Source organism: Macaca fascicularis, chromosome 18 (genome assembly GCF_037993035.2).
Source record: "Macaca fascicularis isolate 582-1 chromosome 18, T2T-MFA8v1.1".
In the NCBI taxonomy this organism is placed as follows: Eukaryota; Metazoa; Chordata; class Mammalia; order Primates; family Cercopithecidae; genus Macaca; species Macaca fascicularis.
Genome location: NC_088392.1, coordinates 53,051,803 through 53,078,325, shown reverse-complemented (window position 1 = coordinate 53,078,325; position 26,523 = coordinate 53,051,803). Strand labels below are relative to the sequence as shown.

Sequence of the window (26,523 nt, the reverse complement as noted above, 5' to 3'; positions counted from 1 at the left end):
GTGCCCCCACCCCTCACCTAGGATGCGCGTGATGCCCAGGGTGAGCTTCTCCAGGTGCGGCTTGCTGCAGCCCAGCCCCGGGGGCGACGCCTCCTCCTCCATGGCTCGCGAACCCGATCCGCGCGCGGCGGGAGCGGGTGGAGGACCGGGCCCCGCCTCAGCGCCGAGGCCAAGTTCATGGCATGCCGGGAACTGTAGTTCTCGGCGTCTGAGAGCGCGGCGCAGTGATGATGGGGGCCCGGGGTTGGTCTGACAGCAGCAGCTCCGCGGGGCGCTGGTTCCCGCGGCCCCGCCCGGGCCCCCACACCGCACCTCCGGGACGCAGCTTCCCTTTCGCTCCGACTCTCTCGCCCCGCAAGGGCCGGCCGCGCAGGAGGGGGCGGGCCTCTGCGTGGTGCGGCCAATCGGGACCGAGCCTGCAGGCCCAGGCGTGGCGGCCCCGGCGCGACGCCCCGAGTGGCGGTTGTTTCAAGATGGCGGACGTGGCGGGCCCCTCCCGCCCCGGTGCCGCGGCGTTCTGGAGCCGGGACTGTATCCTTTGCCCGCCTGACAGGGGGCGCCGGCGCCCTCCACGGGGCGGCGAGGGGCGAGCCGTCGCGTGGCAGTCTGAGAGCGGAGGAGAAGCTCCGAACTAACCCCGGGGACGAGGACGTGCTGCTCGGCCTCAGTCTAGGTGCTGGGCTTTCCCCTTGCTTGGGTGTTAGGTGGCCGAGAGACTGGTACTGTCTCCAGGTGCGGGGACACGGCGCAGATGCTTCCCAGCCCTCACTAGCGGTGAGCTCAAGAAAAATAGCCTAGAGTCCAGGCTCAGCCTGGAGCTGGGAGGGCCCTCCGAGGTCCCTCTGCCCACCCTCTCAGAGTGCCCCCACGCTGACTCTGCGAAACGAGCTCGAGGTTAAGGGAGGAGTGGGTGTTGGCTGGACAGGGAGCCTTTTTGTTTTGATTTAGGATTGTCCTTAGTCTGCGTTGGTAGGAACAAGTCAGGACCTTGTCGGACTTCAAAGGCCCTCCAGTGATGATGTATTTTAATACTGGGGTTTTAGGAGAGGTTTGGAGCTTGGTTACTGGGATGTGGTCTGGTGGTGCTGGTTACTGCGTAAGATGGGAATCATTGTGCCTGCAAGTATTGCTGACTTACGTGTAGAGTGTGGGTCACTGGCAGTCATTGAAGTTCTTGGATCGTTGTGAGGTGGAGAAGCAGTGGAACTTTTTAGTCCAGTGGTAGTATTACCAGTTCAGCAGCAGTGATGAGATGTTTGTGTGACAGGAGTTTCTTTCCCTGGAGTAGGTAGACTCTTAATCGCTTGAGCTTTGGTCCTGATAATTTACTTCACGTTCCTTAGAGGGGTTACTTGAGAGAGGGAGGGCAGTCAGTGTTACTGAGCGCTTGCAGAGGCAGCTCTTTTTCTGTTGGTTAGGATTGGTGATGGCTTTATTTGAGGCGTTGCTGTCACCTTTGGCAGAATCACTCTTTGGGCATTCTTCTTAGCTCCCGGTAAAACTTCCAAAACTGTGTTATCAACTCCTCTGTTGAGTTACTAGGATTAGTGTCATGTGTAGAGAGAGGGATATGTTTGTATTCTGTGCTGCTCGTGTTTAGTGTTTGCACTTACTAGACATAATTACCATTTGTCTCTGATAGGTTGGTGAAAAGGAAATGAAATCATGTACATACACTGTGGATAAGAGCATACTCGTGCGGTGTGCAAATTAAACATTTTTTCCTTTACCTATCAGAAGAGAATATGTGCACTGTGGACAACTTGGCCGAATTAGGAAGTTAGGAAATTGGGATAAGTCTTTTCTCAAGAAACGCTGCTTCTGCATTGACAGGATTTTGTGATGGAGGAGCTACTTGAAGATTATTAGCTTATAGCATCCTATGGTATTGTTCAAATACAGAATCAGTGGTTGAGGGGAACAAGCTATTGCAGTGGGACTGAATAAGTTAATTAATAGATATATGGACTGAACTTAAGCTCTTGGTCTTCGCACCCAGTACTTTCACTTACTCATGTAGTTATATCACTCCCTGTTTTATGTAGAAGTCATATATACTCCCTTATGTCCTGTATTCTGACTCCCAACATTTAATGTAAAATATTTGCCTTCTCATTGATAGTGAGGAATTGAAATTGTACAGGGGAAAAATGGTGGTGATTATATCCTATAAGATCTAATTCAGATGTATGAAAGGAATTGCAAGGTTACTAGTGTCACCTTTTCCCCCAGCCTATTCCACATAATGACCAGTTAACATCGAGCCTCAGATATTTTCATTTTAAATCTCCATAGAGAATGTCACTGTAAGCAATGTCAAATGTAAATTTGTTACTGAGTATTTGCTGAAAAGCATAATGATAGTTATTAATCATTTGATTTAGCTACATGTCTTTGGATCTTGATCCCTTTGTCATATTGATTATTTCCCAGACCACCCTAGAGCCTTTATAGTAGAATTTTCAATAGAAAAAGACCAAAAAGTATGTACCTATAATCTGGTATTCTTTTCACACTATTGAAGAAAGATTTTCAATACTTCACGTAAATAATTAGAGAAATGTGATGGAGAGATTTCTTAGTCCTTGATGTTTCCATCATGAGAGGACAGATCATCTGTGACTGAATGCCCCCCGCTTTTTTGTTGTTCTTGTGAGTTATGCGTCTCCTGCACAGTATGATTCAGCAGTGCTGTTTTGCACAAGGTATGTTTTAGTACCTCATGTGTAAACAATGAGTGTGTGGGGTTGTCATTTTATGGGTTAAATCTTCCAGCAAAATATGCTCCTTCAGTTTAAGTTGGCTTTGACCTTCGTTACAGTTCCTAGTAATGTCAGAATGAGTTAATGTTTCAGCAGTACCTAAATTTGACTGCTTAAATGCACTCAAGTGTATTACCATTAACAATATCAGGGACTTGATATTAAAAAATACGAACTGCAAGTTACTTGGTCAAAACATAACAATATAATCTCTACTGTTGAGTTTTCAAATGAAAACAAAGACTTTATGTTGTGGTAAAAATAATATATTAGCCCAGAAAGTCTCTGTGGTTGAAAGTAATTACATATACATGTATTGCTGGTAAAACTCAGCAGATCAGAGTAGAATGGGCAGTACTGAGCTTATTTCCTTCAAATTCTGGAGGTCTGGGATAGAGGTACATCTTCCTCTCTACCACTTCTGCCTGGGTTTCTAATTACAGTTAGCCCTCTGTATCTGCTGATTCATTCAAATGTGGATGGAAAATATTTAAGAAAAAAAAAGAAATAACACAACAACAACAACAAAACCCAAATTAAACTATACAATTTAACTATTTGTATAGCATGTACATTGTTTTAGGTATTATAAATAATCTAGAAATGATCCACTAGTAGGCCCACTCTACATTTTGTATATAATGTGTCTGTTTGACTTCCCCATAAAATATACATTTGTTGGGAAATTCTACATTTGAAGGAGGTAAATATTTGAGTTCTTAATATAATGAGATGAAAATACATTACAAATTATTAGAAAGGATAGAGGCAATTTCAGATATCCTTATTTAAAAAAACTGAAGTTGTCTATTTAGAGTTTTATATATTCGAAAAGAAGTTTGGCATGGATGTAGCTGAAAGTAAAAGATTTTGTTGGCCGGTTGCAGTGGCTCACACCTGTAATGCCAACGCTTTGGGAGGCCAAGGCAGGTGGATCACGAGGTCAGGAGTTCAAGACCAGTCTGGCCAACGTGATGAAACTCCCATCTCTACTAAAACTACAAAAAAATTAGCTGGGCGTGGTGGCAGGTGCCTGTAATTCCAGCTGCTTGGGAGGCTGAGGCAGAGAATTGCTTGAACCTGGGAGGTGGAGGTTGCAGTGAGCTGATATCGCACCGCTGCACTCCAGCCTGAGCAACACAGCGAGACTCCGTCTCAAAAAAAAAAAAAAAGTTTTGTTTGCATATTTTGAATCAGAGAAAAATAACATTGAAGGTTGTTGGACAATGCCTCATAAAATTAAATAAATACTAATTTTATTCTTTCATAGATGGAGCCAGACATTCTTTTGTGTTTGAGGGTACAACACTGAACAAAATAAAACATAAATCATCACCTTCTTGGTGCTTACATTTTAGTGAAATGAGATCAGGTCATGGATAAGGAAAATATATGTTCAATGATTATTGGTGCTGTGGAGAAAAAATAAAGCAGGAAAGAGACAGTAGGGGAGGTAGGTAGGTTGTGGGAAGAGAGAGTTTTGTAATTTCAGGTACCTATATGGTTAGGAAGTGAAAGCTTCAATCAGAAGGTGACATGACATGACATGTGACATTAAGTCCTAAAGTGAGCCATGAAGATATTTGGGGAAAGAGCTTCCTGGGTAGAATAAATCATACATGCAGAAGCTATAAGGTAGGAGCTTGCATAGCTCGTTAACAATTGTAAGAAAGCCAGGAATGAGTGAGAGGAATAGTAGTAGGGAGTGTGAGATCAGAGATGTAACAAGTTATAGGGATCAGATCTTGAGCATGGTAGGCTGTTGTTAATACTTTGGCTTTTAATCTAAATTAGAAATGACATAAGTATTAAAATGATCATTCTAACCACTGTGGGAAAAAATAGGCTATTAAGAGAACATGCCCAGAAGTGACAGAGAGCAGTTAGGAGCTTATTGCAATAATTCTGGGAGAGGAAAAGTTGAGTTGGATCAAGGTGACAGTTGAAAATGGTGTGTTATAATCATAGCCTGTCTAAATTTCTCCTTTCGAAACTCACACTAGTTCTTTCTGTCTTAAATTTCTTCTACTTTTTAAATAGTAGGGCTTCTTGGGATATTTTATGAATGCACCGTAGAAGATTAAATAATGTCTTTGTGTTTGCATGATTGACTTGCCCTCAGCGTTTTTTCTTCAAAGCTAAAAACCATCTTGAAATTATTTACTCTTCAGAATTGTCAGTTCCCCAATATGACCAAACTGGAGCACTTAAGTTTTTGTTTACAAAAGGAAAGGGAAAGGAAAGGAACCTAATATTAGAGTATATATTGCAGGGTAACCCACTTGAGAGTGGATAAAAGTTTCATGGAACAAGACCTTCCAAGATTTTTATAAGACGTGTAGTTGTAAATATGTAAAAGTGAACTTTTAGAGAATATTAATTTTGTTACATTTAATTCAATTACTTTGCTTTCTAACTTTGTTTTTAATTCAATTACTTTGCTTTCTAACTTTGTTTTTAAAAGTTAGTTATAAATTCCCAGGTCAAAAGAAACTATGAATTATAAGAGTTATACAGAACAGAAATGGCATTTGGATGCTGGATAATATTATTGTATTTTCCTTCATGTTCTCCTGCATAGTTTCTGATGAAGAACAATCAGTAGTGTACGTTCCAGGTATGATTTTCTATGTTAAAATTTGGGAAACTTACTTTGGTCCTTAAATGTTAGAAGAAAATAAAGCTGTTAGAACAGTGTTGCAGGTATAACTAACTGGATGCAGAGCAGTACATCAAAACCTAAAATTTGTTTTTTGAATATTTGGCATAACCTTATTAAGGTTTGAAATACTGGCTTATCTTTGGGATTGGCTGGCCCAATCAGCTTTTAACGAACTTGTAGAACATTTCATGTGGTAAGGGGCAAAAGATTCTTTTCTTATTTTTTCTTTTACAAATGATAGCCAAATTTAATATTTCAAAGAAAAGTATGACCGCTGCTTGATACAGGGTATATGTAAGAGACACTTTGAGTTTAATGGTTGTAACTAGATGGTAGTAAAGCAACTGTTGAAGGCACCCTCATTATATAGGGTGAAAAGATTTCCCCTAAGTTAACGTATATTTAGCATATTGTAATTTCTTGGTTTTAATGTGACTTATGAACATTAACAGTACCCTTTGCAAATATTTCAGTTAAGCTGGACATGGTTGCTTAATCCTGTAGTTCCAGCTACTCCAAAGGCTGAGGTGGGAGGATTGCTTGAGCCCAGGAATTCGAGTCCAGCCTGGATAAACATAGGAAGACCCTGTCTCTTTAAAAAAATAAAAATAAAAACAAATTTCAATTGAATCTTTAGTGTATTCCTTTAAAACATATTCTTTTTATGATTTATATATTAAGAGCTTTAAAATTAAGTTTATAAAGTATAAAGAGAGTTTCTTCCATCAGTTCCCTTAAAGTAGAGGATTCCAAGGAAGCAGGTGATGGGGGAGGGTTTAAGATAATAAGATATAATTTTGAAATCTTGTTTAATGGAAATCCTTAGGCATTTCTACTGAAGGAAATGTCAGATCAAGACACAAGCTGACAAGTCCAAAAGCTGATGTTAAACTTAAGACTTCCAGGGCGACTGATGCTTCAATCTCTATGGAGTCCTTAAAAGGCACAGGAGATTCAGTAGATGAACAGGTTAGTATTTTTTAGTCTTTGTTTTCCTTGTTCTTCAGTCTTTATGAGTGCTGACCAAAAAGGGTAGAAGAACCTTTGGAAGTATACTAGGTGATAAACAAACATTCTTAAAAGATACAGGGGATTCCAGGATCCTTTGGTGATGCCAGGTTTGAGCCTAAATTATCTAGATTACTCAAGGATTTTGCTCCAAAACATACGACTTGCTTTAAGCGTTAGCCATGATGATGTATTATCTTGATTTGTCTCAAAAGAACTACCTTCTGATCTGTGTGGCATTAGTAAATCAAACTGACAAGAATTGCTTTTTTAATTAGGCATCTTTTTGATTTTTATTCTTATGAATTTATTTGATGGATGAACCCTTTTACATAAGAAAGATACATTATTAAAGAAAATTAGCCCTTATTATTTCCCTCAGTTAGAAAACAGTATCATAAAGATTATTACTTTTGAGTCTTTATGATATCTTTATCTTTCTTACTATTGCTATGCCACATTATTGATTTGTCCCTTGTAAAGATGAGGGACAAATCAATGACTGGGCATATTAATAGTATCGGTGCATTCCTTTGGCACATGTCCTATCTGACCAGTTTATTTTACTTTAATTTTTGTTATGTTTACTGTCTGCAACCAGAGTTATTCAGTACCACTTCACACTCACTAGGATGTCTACACAAAACTTGTATATGAATGTTCTGGAATCTATAACCTGTGGACCAAATCCTTCTCCTGCCTGTTTTATAAATAACTGTTTTTTTGGAATACAACTGTGCTCATTATTTTACATAATTGTCTATGGCTGCTTTTGTGTTACAATGGCAGAGTTGCTACAGAGACTGCATGCCAACAAGCTAAAAACATTTGCTATCAGACCTTTTATAGAAAACTTTTTTTTAGTCTGTGAATTATGTTCTCAAAGATATTTCCAGTGTGTCTTTTATTACTACAGGATTTTACTGTGATTGAATCAAAAGGCCTACTTTATGTTACTTGTACCAGTGTAATCACTTCACACTGGGGTGTGAATAGTTGAATTTGCAAGTTTTTATCAAAAAAAGTTAAAAATGTTTTTTCACATAATGATTGATTTGTTTTACATTGAACAATAGCCTTCTTTTAGATTAAGTTCATATTTTTGTCCTATTGGCTATAACTTTGGATTGAATTATTTCAGTGGCTTCTTTAGAGATTATAGTATACATCTTTAATTTATCATAGCCCATTATCAAGTGATACTTTCCCACATCACCTATAGTTTAAGGACCTTTCAACATTGTACTTTATTTCTGCCCTCCTGACTTTTTTGATATTGTTGTCATACATTTTACTTGTATGCACAGACCCCAAAATATGTATTACTTTTGCTTTAAATAGTTAACTGTCTTTTTTTTTCAAATTGAGATGTAATTTGCTTATAAAATTCACCCTTTTAAGTGTACAATTTATTATTCTGATTTTGTGTGTGTTTATATTCACAGAGTTGTGGCTCCATCACCACAGTCTATTTTCAAAACATTTTTATCACTCTAGGAAGAACCACCATACCAATTAGCAGGCACTCCTCATTACCTAGTCATTTCAGCCCCTGGCAAACACTAATCTGCTTTCAGTCTCTATAGATTTGCTTGTTATTGATGTTGCATATAAAAGGAAATCACATAATATGTTGCCTTTTGTGACTGGCTTCTTTGATTTAGCGTAATGATTTCAAGGTTCATCTATGCTGTATCATTACTTTATTCCTTTTTATGTCTGAATATACATTTTGTTTATCAATTTATCAGTCAATGGACATGTTCAACTTTTTAGCTATTATGAATAATTCTGCCATGAACATGCATATACAAGTTTTTGTGTAGACATATATTTTCAGTTCTCTTGTGTGTATATACCTATAAGTGAATTGCTGTGTCATGTAATTTTATGTTTAACCTTTTGACAAAATTCCAAACTTTTTAAAAGTGGTTACACCATGTTACATTTGACTAGCACTGTATGAGGATTCAGATTTCTTCACATTCTTGCCAACATTTATGTCCGTGTTTTTTGAGGATGGCCGTCCTGGTGGGTGTGAAGTGGTATTTCAGTGTGATTTTGATTTGCATTTCCCTAGTGACTAAATGATGATGAGCATGTTTTTATGTGCTTCTTGGCTATTTGTATATCTTCTTCAGACAAATATCTAGTCATATCCTTTTTTAACTGGGTTACTTGTCTTTGCTCTGTTAAATTATGAGTTCTTTCTAAATTCCGTCTACAAGTCCCTTATCAGATACATTATGTGCTAGTATTTTTTCTTATTCTATGCATTGCCTTTTCACTTTTTTATTGGTGTTCTTTGAAGCATAGAAGTTTAAAATTTTGATGAAGTTCAATTTAGCTAGTGTTTTGTCTCCTTTGCTTCGGTGTCATATCTGAGAAATTGTTGCCTAATCCAAGGTCACAAATATTTGTGCCTACATTTTTTTCTAAGAGTTTTAAAGGTTTAACTCCTGTATTTAGTTCTCAGTCCATTTTGAGTTAATTTTTATATATGGTGTGAAGTGGTAGCTTAACTTTATTCCTTTGCATATAGCTATCCAGTTGTCCCAGCATTTGTTAAAAAAAACTGTCCTTTCCCCTTTGCATTTCTCAGCACCCTTGTCAAATATCTGTTGACCATAAGTGCAAGGGTTTATTTCTGGACTCTCTGTATTCTCTTCCATTGATTTATATTTTTATTTTTGGAATTAGGAAGTATAAGTCCTCCAACTTCTTTTTCAAGATTGTTTTGGCTATTTTGGGTCCCTCTGTTTCCATAGGCATTATAGAGTCAGCAAATGTTTTATACTTTTTGATGTTATTAGAAACACAGTTGTTTCTGAATTTCACTGTTGGATTGTTTATTGCTAGTATATAGAAATTCAGTTGATTTGTGAATTGATCTTGTATCCTGCAACTTTATCAAACTATTTCTAATCCAATAGTTCTTTTGTGAATTTCTTACCATTTTCTCTATGTAAGATGAAGTTGTCTGTGAATAGAGATAGTTTACATATTCTTATTGGATACCTTTATTCCATTTTGGATACATTTTATTTTAATTGCCTTTTAAAGAAATTTTACAAATGCACCAGAAGTCTTTTAAATCTATTCGTGTAGTTACAATTAGAAATCTCGTGATTTCATTTTTTTGCATGTATCCAGATTTCCTAAAAGACTTCCTTTAACATTGGTTCAGGTATACTAGGAAAGAATTTTTTTAGCTCATGTATGCCTGAAAAGTCTTTATTTCTCTTTTCTTTTCAAAAGATATTTTTACTGGTTATAAAATTCTGAGTTGATAGTTTTATTCATTTAGTGCTTTAAAGATGTTGCACTGTTGCCTGGCTTGTATTGTTTTTGAGAAGTTGGCTGTCATTTTTATTCCTATTTATTTTTGTGTGTGTATGTGTTTAAATTTGGCTGCTTTTAAGATTTTCTTCTTATCACTGGTTTTGAGCAATTTGGTTATAGTATACACTGGAGTAATTTTTTTTTTTTTTTTTTTTTTTTTGAGACAGAGTGTTGCTCTGTTGCCCAGGCTAGAGTGGAGTGGCACGATCTTGGTTCATGGCAACCTCTGCTTCCCAGGTTCAAGCGATTCTCCTACCTCAGCCTCCTGAGTAACTGGGATTATAGGCGCGCACCACCACACCCGGCTAATTTTTGTATTTTTAGTAGAGATGGGGTTTCACCATGTTGGTCAGGCTAGTCTTGAACTCCTGACTTCGTTATCCGCCCGCCTCGGCCTCCCAAAGTGCTGGGATTACAGGCATGAGCCATCATGCCCAACCTAACTTGGAGTAATTTTTTAAGTATCTGTTTTGTTTGAGGTTTGTTGAGCTTTTTGGAACTGTGGGTTTATAGTTTTCAGCAAATTGGGAAGTGTTTCAGCCATTGTTTCTCCAGATATTTTTGTGCTTCCCTCTCTTTCTAGTGACCTTAGTTACAAAATACTAGGCCTTTTGGGCCGGGCGCGGTGGCTCAAGCCTGTAATCCCAGCACTTTGGGAGGCCGAGATGGGCGGATCACGAGGTCAGGAGATCGAGACCATCCTGGCTAACACGGTGAAACCCCGTCTCTACTAAGAAATACAAAAAAACTAGCCGGGCGAGGTGGCGGGCGCCTGTAGTCCCAGCTACTCGGGAGGCTGAGGCCGGAGAATGGCGTGAACCCGGGAGGCGGAGCTTGCAGTGAGCTGAGATCCGGCCACTGCACTCCAGCCTGGGCTACAGAGCGAGACTCCGTCTCAAAAAAAAAAAAAAAAAAAAAAAAATACTAGGCCTTTTGAAGTTACCCTCTCAGCTCTCTGATCCTCTGTTCATATTTTTTTCATTAAATTTTTTTCTTTTTATCCTTGGATAGTTTGTATTGCTGTTGCTGTGTCTTCAAATTCATTAACCTTCTGCAATGTCTAACCTGCCACTAATCTCATCCAGTGTATTTTTCATATGAAACAATGTAGTTTTATCTCTAGAAGTTCAGTTTTGGTCTCTTATTTTTATTTACATCTTCCATGTCGCACTTGACATGCTTTCTTCTAGGTTCTTGAACATACGGAACACAGTTATAATAATTGTTTCAATATTCTTGACTATGAGTTCTATTATCCAGGTCATTTGTGGGTAGGTTTCAATTGAGCAATTTTTCTCCTAATTATAGGCTGTATTTTTCTGCTGCTTTGCCTGCTTGCTTGGTTTTAATTAGATGTCACACGACAGTGTGCATTTTGCCTTTTTGGGTTCTGAGACAGTGATAAGTTATTTGAAAGTAATTTGATTCTTTCCAAGCTTGGTTTTGAGCTTTTAAAGGTGGTGCCAGAGCAGCTTTTAGTATAGGGGTAATTTTACCCATTGTAGGGCATACCCTTTTGAATACTCTTCCTGATGCACCTTAAATTACAAGGTTTTCCACTCTGGTTGGTGGGAACAGACTGTTCTCCTATGCTGTATTGGCTACAGACATTTTTTCCACTGTTCATTTTCAACTTTTTCCCTGGCATGAGTAGTTTTCTCACATACGTGTGCTGGTCAGTGCTCAGTAGCTGACGCGAAGGGATTATGCAGATCTCTGGGGCTCTCCTATACAGCTCTATCCTTGCCATTATTTTGCCCTGCAAGCGCTAGAAACCTTGGCTTTCCTGGACTCCCAGCTGTACCTTTTCAACTCAGGGAGATTGCTGGGCTCTGTCTGAGTTTACCTACCTTAGCCCTGAAAACTCTCCACAGCAGTTAGCTGGGACAGTTGTAGGGCTCAGCTTGTTTGGCTCTGCAGTTCTAGTGATCATAATTCTGTGTTGCTTGCTCTCCAATGAAAACTATTGTTTCCTGTCTTTTGTCAGGTTTTTGTTTTGTTTTCTGAAACTAGGGTAAATCTGGTTCCTGTTACTCCATCTGGGCTAGAAGAGGATGTCCTACATAGGGGGTATGTGTGTCTGTGTATGCTTTTTCTTAAGACTAGAAATGGTGATGTGCTTTTTTTTTCCTTTTTTTCACTGAAGAGCATGTCTTGAGATTTTTTTTTTTTTTTTTTTTTTGACAGATTCTCTCTCTGTAGCCTAGGTTCAGTGGTGCGATCTTGGCTCACTGCAATCTCTGCCTCCCGGGTTCTGATTCAAGCAATTCTCATGCCTCAGCTTCCCAACTAGCTGGGGTTACAGGAATGCACCACCATGCCCAGCTGATTTTTGTATAAATAGAGACAGGGTTTCACCATGTTGACCAGGCTGGTCTTGAACTCCTGACCTCATGATCCACCCACCTCGGCCTCCCAAAGTGCTGGGATTACAGGCGTGAGCCACCACGCCCGGCCATCTTGTGTTTTTTTTCTGCATGTAGTCTTTGTTGGTACTGATGTTCAGTATCCTTAATTCATTAGGATTTCACAGTGGTAATTAGGTCAGTTCAAGTCTTCTGGGAAGCGGACCACAAGGTGGAATTAGAAATGGAAGAGATTTAATGAAGGAAAAGCCTATAAAGCATAAAGAGTAGAATGAGCAGGAATAGAAAAGGGGAGTTCTCAGATTTCACTACAGTCTGGCACCTGTGACAGGAGAGGAAAAGAAGGAAGATTGACTAGGAAGAACCTCAGACTTCAGATTGCCGTGCAATCTGAGATAGTGTCCATTTTGCTAGTGAGGAACCCCAGAGCAAGTACTGACTTTTGAGGATGCCGTTTGGATCAGAAGTAGCTCAGTTCTAGTGTCTCTACTGTTCCCAGTCATTGGCATTGGCATGAACACTGCAGTGGATCCCGAAGGTTTGGCAACTGGAGGCTGTTAGCTGATTATACTCTGCAGCAAGTTCCTCTCTTTTGTGGCCATATTGCTTTATTTTTCACAGTTAAGCCTACTGTTCATCAGGAAGTAATATGCATGTGTAGTGTAAAGTAAGGGTCACAGTCATTGCAATTCAGAGGAGAAAAAAATCTTCCCAATAGATGGTGTTGGGCCCATAGACTGCCAGTATTGGGTCAATAGACTGTCAGTATTGGCCCAACACCATCTATTGGGAAGAGGATTCTTTTTCTCCTCTGAATTGCAATGATGCCGTTGTTCTAAGTCAAGTGACTGTAGATATGTGGCCTTTCCTTATCATGTTTTCTTCTTTGGTAATTCCTATCCTGAACTTTATGTTTATAATTCTTTTGTTTTTCTATATCAGGGGTTGGCAGACTTTTTCTGTATATTGGACAGATAGTAAATACTTTAGCTTTTGCAGGCCATAATATTTGTCTCAACAACTCAACTCTGCCACAGTAGCATTAAAAGAGCCATGAGCAATATGCAAATGAATGAGCATGGCTATGTTTTAATAAACCTTTGTTTACAAAAACAGGCAGTGGGCCAGATTGGGCTTGCAGCCATGGTTTACCAAGCCCTGTCCTATAGTGTAAATACAGTTTTTTTGAAACAGTGTTTAATTTCATATATATTTGGAACTTTATATAAATGAGCTCGTATCTATTTGTATTGTGTGATTTGCTTTTTTATTTCATATTATGTTTATGAGATTTCTTGTTTTTTTTTTATTCCCTCTATGGCTCTTCCAATGTTATGTGAGATTTCTTTATGTTGTATGTAGTTATATTTCATTTCTTTTCACTGATATCTCAGGGTTTAGTCAGTTATTTTAACTTAGAATATTTAAAAGAAAAAATTACTGAATAGTGCTAGAGAACCAAAAAGGCAAAAAGGGAACATTAAGGTATCATGAAAGTAGTAACTGTAAGAAACAACCACAATCTCCAGAACTGGATGAGAGGGCAGAATAAGTTGGAATTATTGAAACTTAAAAGCTTAGAGGAGGGGCCCCTTAAAGCTGCAGCTTGGACCTCTGGTGATGGGACACTAACCTGGCTGGTACTGACATTCCTGAGGAGGCCTGATAAAGGCTGGTTCTGTCATTCCTGAGGAGGCCTGATAAAGGCTGGTTTTGTAAGGGCTGGAAAAAATTGCAAACTGGAATCAGCAGTACTTGCCAGGGTAAGGAACTCAGGGGTGACACTGTCAGTAACAGGAAGGAAATATCCTTCCTTCTTTCTTCCTGGTCTTCATCTAGTTCTTTGTGTTGGCAGGGTTCAAGAGAGCACCAGGTGGCAAAGGAGAAATGGTGTTTCCAGAGTCTTAGCCTTAGCATCTCAAAGCAGAGGATGGAAGGGTAGTTTTGAGGGGGAAAGTTAGTAGCATAACTACTGGTACCTCTAGAATTTTATTGTATCAATATGCCAGCCACAGTTTTACTATTCTCTAGTTAATAGACATTTGTGTTTTCAGATTTTTGCTGTTGTAAACACAATGCCGCTAATTTTTTTTTGCCCAGGTACAAAGATTTCTCTTTTGTTCTTTTACTCAGCGCATCACTAATGAAATGCCTTTTCATGGGTTATCGGCAACTTCTTCCATTGCCAAATCCATTGCCTTCTTCCCCCAGTCTATCTGTCTTTTTTGATCATTAGCACTGTTGAACCCACACTGTTCTTGAAACTTTTTCTTTCTTGTTTTCTCCTACAGTGTTATATGCTTCTGATTCTCCACTTGTCCTTTCAAATGCTGCTTTAAATTAAATTAAAATCCAATTACTTAAATTGAAATTAAAATAAATGCCGATTTTCTTGGACTTGTAGATGATTTTTAAAATACTAATATTGTTTTCTTAATTTTAAATACATAGTTATTAATGAAAAATTTAAAACATAGAAAAGTATAAAGAATAATAAAAAAATCTCAACCCTGTCCATAATACCATACAACTGACTTTTAAATCTTTATGATTTTCTCTAGCTTGAAAGCTAGACCTACCTTTCCAGCTTCCTGCCTAGACATTTCCACATGAATGGCTTGCTGGCATCTTACATTGAGCATTTCTAAAACTGAACTTATTTTATTATTATCTTCTTTTCTCCATTTTTTTCCTACTCTCTTTCCCACCTTCGGCTATTACTATTTCCAGAATTCACTTTAGGGGTTTTCAGTTATTCTTGGCTACCTGAGGTAATTGGACTAACTTAACTTTGGTGGTTGTGCAAATGCCAAGGATTGTGATTGTAGCTCCTTCCTTTTACATGTTACCTACGATTCCTTCGTGACTCCCTGAGTTTATGTCTCTTTAAGGACTCCTCTTTTTTTTTTTTTTTTTTTTTTTTTTTTGAGACGGAGTCTCGCTTTGTTGCCCAGGTTGGAGTGTAGTGGCCGGATCTCAGCTCACTGCAAGCTCCGCCTCCCGGGTTTACGCCATTCTCCTGCCTCAGCCTCCCGAGTAGCTGGGACTACAGGCGCCCGCCACCGCGCCCGGCTAGTTTTTTGTATTTTTTTTAGTAGAGACGGGGTTTCACCATATTAGCCAGGATGGTCTCGATCTCCTGACCTCGTGATCCGCCCGTCTCGGCCTCCCAAAGTGCTGGGATTACAGGCTTGAGCCACCGCGCCCGGCCAGGACTCCTCTTAATGATGCTGAGGTACCGGGGAAAACTTTTTGTAGCACAAAAGATTAGAATAATATGGCATTTTAATTAAAGAGCATAGACTCTGGAACCTGTGTTTGAGTCTTGATTCTGCTGTTTAATTGCTATAATCCTGGATATGTACCCTTAAAGTAGAATAGGAATAGTAACTATTAATACTCAATAGCATTGTTATGCAAATAAAATGGAATAGTAAGTACAAAGTACTTAACGATATTCCTGGCATGCAGTGAGCACTAGATATAATTGTTAGCTATTGCTATTATTACTCTTTGGTTTAGTACTCTTTGGGGTGAACATTAGGATATTTTGAATGCTTAGTAACTGGTGCCTCTGCTGCTAATGTTAGTATACCCTTAAGCAGCGTGGGGACTATGGTGTAATAACAGTTCTCAGTATCTTCTGTTGAGTGTTTGTTTCTATGACATTCACAAAGGGAAAGTTGTTTCCCTGATGTACCCTAGTATTTAAGTGGGGGACATCTGCGTTTAGTTTTTTTCTGTTTGCTTCTCTGTGTAAATCTCATGAAGTGTCCTAGTGGACAGTCAGTTCCTTAGCCTGTTTTTAGTTCACAGTAGGTTTAAATTGAAACAGGTAGTGTTCCACCAGATAAAAGATATCTAAGAAATTTCACCTTGAACCTAGGTTTCTTGAAAAGACTTTAAAAATTGGCTTTAGAAAAAGTGTAACTAATTTTTTTTTTTTTTTTAAGAATTCCTGCAGGGGAGAAATAAAGAGTGCATCACTGAAGGATTTATGTCTTGAAGACAAAAGACGCATTGCAAACTTAATTAAAGAATTGGCCAGGTGAGATAAAACCTTATATGAAATGATTTATTATACAAAAGACAATTCTTATTGAAAACAGAAAATTACAAATATATTTTGATGACTTAATATCTTTGATCTTATGGTAGCAAAGAGTTTTAGAAAAAAGACATTCTGTGATGCCAGAATCCCCCCAAAAAGGTTAGAAAACAAGCATCAAAAGCAAACTACTTTCCAATTTACATTTTCTTATTTACTTAACTTTCCAAATTTTTTGATGCAAAGATTTGTAGCAGTCATCTATTAAGGGAAGTTTTGGAAACTACTGTTGAAGTAGGTTGATACTGTTGTAACCAGAGGCATAGCAGTTACCTTTGATTTTTCGTCAGCATCTGAAGAAAAAATATTTCACTCACAAGACTATCTATTGTTGCCTTGTTAACTCCTAATGCTTTTCAATTAATGGATTTTGAATTTTGATAATGATATTTCTCAGCTCTTTGGGAGTACTATTCCAGTTTATTAATGATGTGTATGAGGCACATCTACTTTGTACGTGTAATTTCTTTGTCAGATATACATCCCCAGTTTTGGGAGTCTTAAAAAGTACTTAATAAATGAACGTATCTGTAGAGAAATGGATGAATATAAATTGTAAAAGTTAAATTTATGGAGAGACCATACCTAAAAGTTGATAAAAGTTGATAAAATAGTACTACTTTTTGTCAGTGAATTGCAAAAAAAGATAACAATATTAGGTATATTTTGAAAGTATTTCGTGTTGAAGCCTTGACGTAAAGTTTGTAGAGGCTTTTAAAAAGACTGAAGTTAAAAAATTACCTTACTCTAAATCATAGAATTATGGGTATCAAAGATGACTATAAAAAAGTGATGTTTTGGAAGCCAGAATATAGGGTGTGAGAATTCAAAGTACATGCCTTAGTCTGAATTTGATACGCTACCTGAGATAAGTAGTGATCTCTTTCATTAGAATTCTTTGGCTGGCCTACTTTCTAAAGTAGAGTTTTCATTAACTTCAGTGTTCTTTTATTGGGAAAACATTTCATTGTTATCCTCAGTATTTGAAGATGATGTTCTTGTGAGGCTATTTAATACATAATAAGTCCTTTGATGAGGAGTTATTAAATATATTTTGATGGTATTGAAAAGTTATTGCTATTTGTTTGACTCTGTTTGTTAATGGTCCTAAGTTGCCATTATTGTCCTCCTGACCCATTTTGTTTGAGCTGCCAAGCTTGGAGAATACCTGCAATATTAGAGCATGTCATTTTGGTATTTAATAACCCTCTACTTCCTATAAAATATGCTAGGTTTTCTTTTTTTGTAATTTCTTTGTAGAAGGTCAGTGTGTTAATACAAGGTCAGTGTTAGTAAAAATCTGCTTATACTGCTAAAGAATCCCATTATTACTATATTTACTGTTAACATTCAAGTATATGGGAATAATGTGTTCTTGATTTCTTAAAATTTGCTGAGTTTCCTCTATTGGATATTTCAGTCTACTTTGTCTACTTTTGTCTACTCATACTTTGAAATTGTTTTCTTTGCTTTTTTGTTTTTTTATTTGTAAGACTGTTCGATTGACGTGGGAATGTAGAGAACAGAATCTCATATAAAGCAGTGGCAACAAAACATTTCCAGTTTTTACATTCTTTTCCCTCTGAATTTTCAATCTGGTTTGAAATAGTTAAATATACTTATGTCTCTTTTATCTTAAAAATGCTCCTTTCCCTATATATTTCCCCCTAGTCACTGCCTTCTTTGCATTACAAGACATAACCTTTTTTCTAGAAAGAATAGTCTATATTATTTTCTACTCTGTTGCATTTTATTTTTTTATCAAGCATACTTGCTTATCAATCTGTTTATTTATAAATATGTCAAAGTGCAATTTGCATGCAATAACATGAACCAATTTTAAGTGTAGATTTCAATGAGTTTTGACAAATGTAAGATACACAAGATTTCCTTTTCATGATATACAGCGTTTATGTTACTCCAAATAGTTTCCTCTAGACCCTTTACGGTCTGTTTTCCCTTTCTCCCCCATCCCAGTTAGTTTTCCCTTTCTCCTCCATCCCAGGCAACCATTAATATAGTTTCCATTATTATAGTTTAGTTTTACATGTTCTGGTACACCACATAAATGGCCACACAGTATATACTCTTTTACTGTCTTTTTTCCCTCTACCTAATGGTTTGGATAGGGGGTGGTAAAATACACCTAGCGTAAAATTTACCATCATAACCATTTTTAAGTGTACAGTTCAGTGGCATTAAGTACATTCACAGTGCTGTGCAACCATCTCTACCATCCATCTCCAGAACTTTATCATCACAAACTGAAACTGTACCCATTCAATAATACCTCCTCCTTCTCCTTTCCCTCTTGCCCCTAGTAATAACTTCTCTGTGTGTCTCTATAAATTTGACTAATCTAGATAACTCATATAAGTGAAATCATACAATATTTGACCTCTGTATCTGGCTTATTTTACAGCATAATGTTTTTAGTTGTTTTCAAGTTGTTGTGTATGAGTATTCATTTTTTATTGTTGAATAGTATTTCATCACATGCCCATACTTTAATTTGTTTATCTCTTCATCTATTAATGGGCATTTGGGTTCTTCAGATTGTTGCCTTTTATGAATGAAGCTTCCATAAATATTCATGTACAAGTTTTTGCACGAACATAATTATTTTTCTTCAGTAAATACTCAATTATATGTTAAGTGTGTCTATCACTTTATAAGAAACTTCCAAACCGCTTCCCAACATGATTGTGCCAATTCACATTTCCACTAGCAACTTATGTGAGTTCCATTATTCTGTCTACTTATCAGCTCTTGGTATTGTCATTTTAAATTTTAGCCCTTCTAATGAGTATAGTGGTTTCTCCTTGTAGAATTAATTACTGTTTCCCTGGTAACTAATGTGATTATTGGTGTGATAATCACATTATAATAATGTGACTAATGTGTCATTCTTCCTTTGTGAAGTGTCTGTCAAATCTTTTTCCCCTTTTTTTCACCCATCATGTTCTCTTTTTAATATTGAGGTATTAGAGTTCTTTATATGTTATATACATGAGTTGTCAAATATGCATTTTATTCTCAGTCTGCAGCTTCCTGTATAATTATCTTAATGTTTTCTTTTGATAAAATTTTGGATCTTGGTTTATAAATTTTTTCCTTTTGTGGTCCATGTTTTTAGTGCTCTGTATATGAGATCCTGCCCATCACAAATTGCAAAGTTTTTTTTTCTATGTTAGAAAAGACTTCCTACAGAATTACCTTAGCCTCCTTGTCAAACTCAATTGAACATATATGCATGGTTTATTTCTGGATTCTCTGTTTCATTCACTGATGTATATGTCTATCTTTATGCCAACACTGCATTGACTTGATTAATTTTGTATTGTCTTAAAATCAGGTAAATCCTTTAGCTTTGTTCTTATTTTTGAAAATTGTTTTGATTCTTTGTGATCCTTTGCATTTCATTGTAAATTTTAGAATCAGCTTGTCAATTTCTAACAGAAAATTTTTTCCTGGAGTTTTGGATGAAGTGTTTTGGACATACAGATCAATTTGAAGAAAACTAACATTATTGAGTCTTCCAATTCACACAAAGTTATTTATTTAAATTTTCTTTAACTTTTCCAGGCAGTGATATGTAATTTTCAGGTTACAGGTTTTGTTATATGTATCCTAAAGTTTTTTTTTTTTTATGGCTTTTATACTATTGTAAATGGTGTTATTTAAAATTTTATTATACATTCAATTTTCAATTTTTTGATTGCTCATTTGAAAAAATAGATTTTTTAACATATATTGACTTGGTATCCTTCAACCTTTTAAAATTTGCTTATTACAGTCACTTTTTGGTAGAATCCTTTGGATTTTGGGCATAAAAGATGTCATCTACAAATAAAAACAGTTTTGCTTTTTTCCTTTCCAATCCATAGATGCTTTTTTTTTTCTTTTCGCCCTTTTGCATTGGGTAGTACTTCCAGTACAATGTTGAATGAAAGTGGTGAGTGGACATCTTTGCCTTTTCTTGTTCTTGATCTTAAATCTTTCACTATTAGGTACAATGTAAGCTGTGGATTTTTTAATAGATGTTCTTTATCAAATTGAGAAAATTTATTTTTGTTTCTAGTTTATTGAGAGTTTTTATCTTTAGTCATAAATTGGAGTAGAATTTTGTCAATTTTTTTTATCTTTTATTGCTGAACATGTGATTTTTTTATTCCTTTTTTCCATTAATGAGGTAAACTACATTGATTTTTGAATGTTTAATTTACCTTGTGTTCCTGGCTTAAGCCTCATTTGGTCATGTTTTGTTTGTTTTTATTTTTACTCTGTTGAATTGATTACCTGTTATTTTGTTAAATATATTTGTATCATCAGAAATATTTGTAGTTTTCATGAAATGTCTTACTATATTTTAATTAATTTTTAAAATTACAGTGAGATATACATAAAATTTACTATTCTAACCAGTGTTTTAGTGTACAGTTCAGGAGTGGTAAGTACATTCACATTGTTGTACAACCAGTCTTCAGAACTTCTTCATCTGCTGTAAAACTCCGTGTCCATTAAAAAACTTCTCATTACTCCTCTCACCAGCCGCTAGTAATCACTGTTCTACTTTGTATAGCCAATTATTTTACCACATCATTTAAGTGAAAATAGTATGTATGTATTTTTAATGTGGTAAAATACACATGACATAAATTGATCATTAGTGACATTTAGTATACTCACAGTTTTATACAACCATCACCATTTTCTAGTTCTAGAACATTTTCCATAATCCCAAAGGAAACTCTGTTCACCAGTTACTCACCATTTTCCTGTTCCCCTGTGACTCTGGCAGCTTCTAATCTGTTTTCTGTCTCTAAGGATTTGCTGACTCTGGTTATTCTCTCTAACTGGAATTATAGAATATGGGGCCTAATATGTCCAGCTTCTTTCTATTAACATAATTTCAAGGTTGACTGAGTAACAGTTCATTGTGTGGATATGCCACATTTTGTTTATCCATTTATACTTTGATGGTCATTTGGGTTGTTTCCACCTTTTGGCTATTTAAACTACATGAATATTTGAATACAAGTTTTGTTTGAGAATGTGTTTCTGTTGTTTTGTATATACCCAGGAGCGGAATTGTTGAGTCTTATGGTAATTCCATGTTGAACTTTTTGAGGAAATGCTAAAGTATTTTTACAACAGCCAAACCATCTTACATTCCTATCAATGTGTGAGGATTCTAGTTTCTCCATATTCTTGCCACCATTTTTTGGATTATGGCCATCCTAGTAGATATGCAGTGGTATTGTGTGGTTTTGATTTACATTTCCAAGGTGGCTAATGATGCTAAAAAATCTTTTCATGTGCTTTTTGGCCATTTGTATATATCCTCTTTGAATAAATGTCTATTCAAATCTTTTGCCCACTTAAAAAAAATTGGGGTGTTTTTCTTTTTTGTTATTGTAACTGGTTTTTTAGATATTCTGGATGATAGATCATTATCAGATGTATGATTTACAGATATTTCTCCCATTCTGTGTGTTATCTTTTCATTTTCTCAGTGGTGTTCTTTGAAGTACAAAGGAAAAGTTAGAGAAATCTAAATTCTCTAACTTTTATTTTGTTGATAATTGCTTTTGGTATCATGTATAAGAAACTACTGCTAAATCAAAGGTCATGAAGATTTACCTTCATGTTTTGTTCTAAGAATTTCATGGTTTTAGATCCCATATGTAGAACTTCGGTCCATTTTGAGTTCATTTTTGTATATGGTGAGACATAGTGTTCCGACTTTATTCTATTACATGTAGGAATTCATTTGTTTCATCACCATTTATTTTATTTTTATTTTTATTTTTATTTGAGATGGAGTCTTGCTCTGTCGCCCAGGCTGGAGTGCAGTGGCCGGATCTCACTGCAAGCTCCGCCTCCCGGGTTTACGCCATTCTCCTGCCTCAGCCTCCCGAGTAGCTGGGACTACAGGCGCCCGCCACCTCGCCCAGCTAGTTTTTTGTATTTTTTAGTAGAGACGGGGTTTCACCGTGTTAGCCAGGATGGTCTCGATCTCCTGACCTCGTGATCCGCCCGTCTTGGCCTCCCAAAGTCATCACCATTTATTTAAGAGACTATTCTGTTCCCATTTAATGGTCTTGATATTCTTGTCAAAAATTGACTAACTAGAGGTGTACAAGTTTATTTCTGGACTCTCAGATCTATTGCGTTGATCTGCATATCTGTCCTTATGCCATTAATGGACTGTTTTAATTAGTATAGCTTTGTAGTAAGCACTGAAATCAAGAAGTACAAGACCTCCAACTTTGTCCTTTTCAAGATTGTTTTGGCTATTCGGAATCCCTTACATTGCCATATGAATTTTAAAATCAGCTTTTCCATTTCTGCAAAAAAGGCAGTTGGCATTTTGATAGGATTGTGTTAAACCTGTCAATGTCACCTTAACAATATTCAGTCTTCCTGTCTGTGAACATGGAATGTCTTCGATATTTAGGTCTTGTGTAATTTCTTTTAGCAGTGTTTATAGTTTTCAGTGTATAAGTTTTTTATCTTTTTGGTTAAATTTATTTGTAAGTATTTTATTCATTTTGATGCTTTTGTAAATGAGATGGTTTTCTTAATATCCTTTCAGATTGTTCATTGCTGATGTAGAGGAACACAAATCGCTATTGTGTGTTGATCTTATACTCTGAAACTTTACTGAATTTGTTTATTAGCAGTAATAGTCTTATTTATTTATTTATTGAGGATTCTCTAGGCTTTTCTAAATACAGTAGTCTCCCCTTATCGGGGAATATGTTCCAAGACCTTCAGTGGATGCCTGAAACTGCTGATAGTGCCAAGTCCTATATATATTTTTTCCTATACTTACATACCTATAATAAAGTTTAATTTGTGAGTTAGGCACAATAGGGGATTAACAACAATAACTAATAATTAAATAGATCAATAAGAACAATATGCCAGCATCACTATTCTTGTGATGTGGAGCCATTATTTACTAAAATAAGAGTTACTTAACCACAAGCACCGTCCTACCTCAATCTGATAACCGAGAGGGATACTACATGACTAACGCCTATACACTGTGGATGTGCTGTCCAAAGGATGAATCATGTCCCAGGCAGGACTGAGTTGGGCTGCACCAGCATTCATTATTTCTCTTTCTTACCTTAGTGTCTGCCTAGAATTTCTAGTACATGGATGAGTGGAGTGGCAGAAGCAGGCATCTTTTTCCTGATCTAAGTGGGAAAGCTCTCAGTTTTTCATCAGTGGAATAACATGTTAGCTGTGGGTTTTTCATAAGTGCCCTTTACCATGTTAAGAAGCTTTCATGCTTTTCTTAGTTTGAGTGTTTTTTTGTCATGAAAAGGTTTTAGATTTTGTCAGAAGCTTTTCTGCATCAATTGATGTGGTCATGTTTTTGTTTTTTGTTTTTTTTTCCTGCTGATACGCTGTATTACATTGATTAATTTTCTTGTGTTGAATCATCCTTGTATTCCTGAGATAAACACCAATTGGTTATGTTATAAAATCATTTAATACGCTTTTGGATTTGGTTTCCTGGCATTTTGTTGGGGATTTTTGAATCTGTGTTCATAAAGGATATTGTCTGTAGTTTTCTTTTCTCATAACGTCTTTATCTGGCTTTGGCATCAGGTAATGCTGGCCTCATAACATGAATTAGAAAGTATTTCCTCACCTTATGTTTTTTTGGAAGAGATCGAGATGGATTGCTGTTAATTCTTTGTTTCGCAGAATTAATCAGTGAAGCCGTCTGGTCCCTGGATTGTCTTTGTTGGGAAGGTTTTGATTACTGAGTCAATCATTTTACTTGGTATAGGTCCATTCAGATGTTCTGTTTGTTCTTGACTCAGTTTTGGTTATTTATTTATTTTTTTAGAAATTTGTCCATGTTATCTAGGTTATCTAATTTGTTGACATACACTTGTTCATAGTATTCTCTTACAATACTTTTTAATTTCTGTAAAGTTGGTAATAATGTCTTCCACTTTTATTTCTAATTTTATTTGCATTATCTCTTATTTTCTTCATAAGCCTAGCTAAAAATTTGTCTGTTTTGTTGATATTTTCAAAGAACCAAGTTTTGTTTTTATATATTGTATTTTTTTTAGTTCTCTGTCTTTATTCTAATCTTTATTTTCTTCCTTTTGCTAGCTTTTTATTTAGTTTGCTTTTGGTTTCTAGTTCCTTAAGGGGTAAAGTTAAGTTACTGATTTGAGATCTCTTTTTTAATTTAAGGTAGGAATTTATAGCCATAAATTTTCCTCTGAGCACTGCTTTTGCTTCATCCCATAGTTTTGGTATGTTGTGTTTTTGTTTTCATTCATTTCAAGATACTTTCTAATTTTCCTTATGATTTCTTCTTTGACCTATTGATTGTTTAAAAGTGTGTTAATTTTCACATATTTGTGCATTTTTTTGTTTTTTCTTTTGTTATTGATTTAGAATTTTATTCTATTGTGGTGGAAAAGGTACTTTGTATGTTTTCAGTTTTTAAAAACATATTGAGACTTGTTTTATGACCTAACATATGGTTTATCCTGGAGAATGTTCCATGTGCACTTGGGAATAATATGTATTTAGCTGTTACTTGGTCGAGCGTTCTGTATATGTCTTTTAGGTCTAGCTGGTTATAGTGTTGTTCAAGTCCTTTCTTGTTACAGGCCGAAAGAATGAGGCTTGTGATCAACTCAGTATGCCACTGGAGGCTATATGAGTAAACAGCAAACTGCTTCTCATAAATGCAGAATGATTATTTTAAACAATCAATAGGTCAAAGAAGAAATCACAAGGAAAATTAGAAAGTATCTTGAAATGCAGAATATTGGCAAACTGACAAACTGTGTCTGCCGCCCAGAAGGAATGCTGAGGGCAGTCATGACCGAGGCACAAGTGTTTCTTGTGATTAGGCAAATCTGAAGCCTGTTAGCAATAACATGAACCTGTGATCAATCAAGCAGCTGACCAGTCGTTACCCCCTCTTCCCTGCTCTTGCTACCCAATAAATAGGAAGGGCTGTGGAAGCTCAGGGGCTGCCTTTGCTCACTAGAAGCAGGGAGCTCTTTTTTTTCCCCTGGACCCTTCTTTAAAACAGTTTCTTTTGTTTTTTTGTTATCATTTCTATGTTCATCTCTTTGTTTAGTCTAGTAATGACAGTCTCAAGCAGTAACCGTAGTAACTGCTATAATGATGGTCTCAAACAGTAACAGTAGTAACTGCTGTAATGATGGTCTCAAACAGTAACAGTAGTAACTGCTGTAATGATGGTCTCAAACAGTAACAGTAGTAACTGCTGTAATGATGGTCTCAAACAGTAACAGTAGTAGCAGCTGTAATGAAGGTCCGGAATAGTAACTGTGGCAGTCTGCCACACTTTGTTATTCTTCTTCTGTCTAGATGTTCTATATGTTATTGAAAGTGTGGGCCGGGCGCGGTGGCTCAAGCCTGTAATCCCAGCACTTTGGGAGGCCGAGACGGGCGGATCACGAGGTCAGGAGATCGAGACCATCCTGGCTAACACAATGAAACCCCATCTCCACTAAAAATACAAAAAAATTAGCCGGGCGTGGTGGCGGCGCCTGTAGTCCCAGCTACTCGGGAGGCTGAGGCAGGAGAATGGCGTGAACCCGGGAGGCGGAGCTTGCAGTGAGCTGAGATTGCGCCACTGCACTCCAGCCTGGGCGACAGAGCGAGACTCCGCCTCAAAAAAAAAAAAAAAAAAGAAAGTGTGTTATTGAATTCTCTATTATTCTAGAACTGTTTATTTTATCTTCAGCTATGTTAGTATTTTCTTCATATATTTTGAGGTGCTGTTTGGTGTATATTTTTATAATTTTTGTATCTTCTTGAGGAATTGACTATCTCTGCCTATTGTAGCATTCTTTGTTTTAAAGGCTATTTGTTTGATATTAATATAGCAAAATAAACTGTCTTTTGGTTAATATTTGCATGTTTGTTGTATGGAATAAATTTTTTCATCTTTTAACTTTCAACCTTTATGTCTTTCAATTTAAAGTGATTGTCTTCTGGGGAATACAAACCTGTAGTTAGATTATGATTTTTAAAGATCCTGTAGTTAGATTATGATTTTTAAAGATTTATCTCCACCTTTTATTTGTTGAGTATAGAACATTTACATTTAAAGTAATTACTTAGAAGGAATTACTATTTTGCATATGTGTATGAAAAGACATTTCTTTATTTGTTCCTCAATTATCCCAATAGTGCTGTCATTTGTTTGATTTTTTTCTAATATGTCATTTTGATTCCCTCTTCATTTCTTTT

General features: G+C 36.6%; 2 protein-coding genes across 31 annotated transcripts in view; one reads left to right on the top strand and one right to left on the bottom strand.

Annotated features, from left to right (window-relative positions):
* Window positions 1-356, bottom strand: part of TPGS2 (tubulin polyglutamylase complex subunit 2) — a 48,905-nt gene extending 48,549 nt beyond the window's left edge. For 8 of the 9 annotated variants that reach the window (XM_065534302.2, XM_074022576.1, XM_015440048.4 and 5 more), the window contains exon 1: window positions 18-356. In XM_065534302.2, the coding sequence (XP_065390374.1) occupies window positions 18-102 (85 nt within the window). In that variant the 5' untranslated portion in view covers window positions 103-356. The remainder of the gene's footprint in view (window positions 1-17) is intronic. The other variant, XM_065534300.2, reaches the window with a different exon arrangement.
* A 105-nt stretch (window positions 357-461) lies between these two features.
* The window catches only part of KIAA1328 (KIAA1328 ortholog), a 402,667-nt gene continuing 376,605 nt past the window's right edge, over window positions 462-26,523 (top strand). For 7 of the 22 annotated variants that reach the window (XM_074022560.1, XM_045378041.2, XM_074022563.1 and 4 more), the window contains exons 1-4: window positions 462-531; window positions 5,344-5,379; window positions 6,251-6,393; window positions 16,094-16,188. In XM_074022560.1, coding sequence (XP_073878661.1) covers window positions 474-531; window positions 5,344-5,379; window positions 6,251-6,393; window positions 16,094-16,188 — 332 coding nt within the window. In that variant the 5' untranslated portion in view covers window positions 462-473. Of the gene's footprint in view, window positions 2,706-5,343; window positions 5,380-6,250; window positions 6,394-16,093; window positions 16,189-26,523 lie in introns of all 22 variants that reach the window. The other 15 variants (XM_074022564.1, XM_074022569.1, XM_074022561.1 and 12 more) reach the window with 5 other exon arrangements.